General features: G+C 40.8%; 1 protein-coding gene across 1 annotated transcript; it reads left to right on the top strand.

Moving 5' to 3' along the window:
- Positions 1-272: 272 nt before the first annotated feature.
- Positions 273-1187, top strand: LOC111891312 (uncharacterized). Its single transcript, XM_023887375.2, has one exon. The coding sequence runs from the start codon at positions 273-275 to the stop codon at positions 1185-1187; it is 915 nt and encodes a 304-aa protein (XP_023743143.2).
- The last annotated feature ends 495 nt before the right edge of the window (positions 1188-1682 follow it).

Raw genomic sequence — 1682 nt, 5'->3', positions numbered from 1 at the left:
CTGGATAAATATTTTCCAGAAATGAGAGATTCATCTTTACGCAGAGAGATAATTGGTATCAAGCAACAAAAGAGAGAAGCCTTGCATACTTATTAGGAACGGTTCAAGAAATTGTGTTCAAGATGTCCAAAACATGGGATTACTAAATATCAGTTGTTGCAGTATTTTTGTGAAGGAATGACATCTTGGGATAGGAGATTACTCAATGCATCATGTGGTGGATCCATAGCTGATAAAACTCCAACAAAAATCCGAGCTCTTATAAAAAAAACATGGCAGAAGAGTCCAACCATACAACACAAGAAGAAGAATGGTACAGTGATGCACCAAGAGGAGTGAAGGAAATTTCTACTCCAAGAATTGAGAGCCAACTGTCTGAGTTGAATAAAGTAGTGATGATGCTTGCTAAAGAAAAAGGTGTGCAACCCACACCTCGCCCGTGTGGTATTTGCACTCAAGTGGAGCATCCAACTGACATGTTCCCTCAACTTCAAGAGGAAGATTATGAAGAAGCAAAAGTCATGGGAGGCTATTCCGAATCAAATCAGAGAGGATATGAGCAGCCAAGGGGTGACCAAAGATGGAACAACAATCGAGGTTGGGGAGGAAATCAACAAGGAAATTATCAATCAAGTCAACCACATCAATACCAACAAAGATCACCTTTTCCACCACAAAACTTTCAGCCAAGGCAACCACAACACCCTCCTCAACAAGCGGGTTCATCAAATATGTCCTTAGAGGACATAGTGAAGAGTTTGGAAACTAGTACACAAGCTTTCCAACAAGAAACAAAAGCAAGCATAAAGAACTTAGAGAAACAAGTTTCACAGCTTGCTACTTCCGTAAGCAAACTAGAATCTCAAGGAAAGTTGCCTGCCCAAACTGAAGCAAACCTAAGGCACAACGTGTGTGCGATCACATTGAGAGGAGGAAAGAGCTATGATGGTCCAAAAGTGTCGGTTGATAAAAAGGAAGAAGAAATAGTGGTCGAAGAGGCAACCAAAGAAGAGAAGAAGGAAGAGAAAACAATTGAAAAGAATCCCTTCGTCACTGAGTCTAAAGCCACACCTGCTCCATTTCCCGAAAGATTAAAGAGCACGAAGAAAGAACAGGAGGAGAGTGAGATCATGCAAATGTTCAAAAAAGTTCAAATCAACATTCCACTCCTCCAGGCCATCAAGTAGGTACCTAGATATCCAAGGTTCCTTAAGGATCTTTGTGTATCTAAAAAGAAATTAAAAGGAAATAAAGTCGTAATAGTAGGGGAGCAGGTATCCGCGGTTTTGCAAAAGACGATGCCCCCGAAGTGCAAGGATCCCGATGTCTTTACCGTGACTTGCAAATTGGGGAGTCTTTATGTACCTCGAGCTATGCTTGATCTAGGTGCATCCGTAAATGTCCCGCCATATTCTCTTTTCAAATCAATTGGTGTAGGAACATTGAGCAAAACCGGTGTGATCATCCAACTTGCTTTCCGGTCTTTGGTACACCCAAAGGGAGTATTAGAGGACGTGTTAGTGCAAGTCGACGAATTTGTCTTCCCAGCTGATTTTTATGTCTTAGATATGGGAGATGATGACTCTCCAAGTTCAAGTTCCATACTTTTGGGTAGAACTTTTCTTAAAACTTCTAAAACAAAAATTGATGTCTACAATGGAACTTTGAGTATGGAATTTGAT

The sequence above is a fragment of the Lactuca sativa genome, chromosome 7, assembly GCF_002870075.4.
Source record: "Lactuca sativa cultivar Salinas chromosome 7, Lsat_Salinas_v11, whole genome shotgun sequence".
Taxonomy (NCBI): Eukaryota; Viridiplantae; Streptophyta; class Magnoliopsida; order Asterales; family Asteraceae; genus Lactuca; species Lactuca sativa.
Note: the sequence above shows the minus strand (reverse complement) of the source record. Positions and strands in the feature narration are given on the sequence as shown.

What these genes read in the sequence shown, in the direction of transcription:
- LOC111891312 (XM_023887375.2), top strand. Translation starts at nt 273, where the DNA reads ATGGCAGAAGAGTCCAACCATACAACACAAGAAGAAGAATGGTACAGT.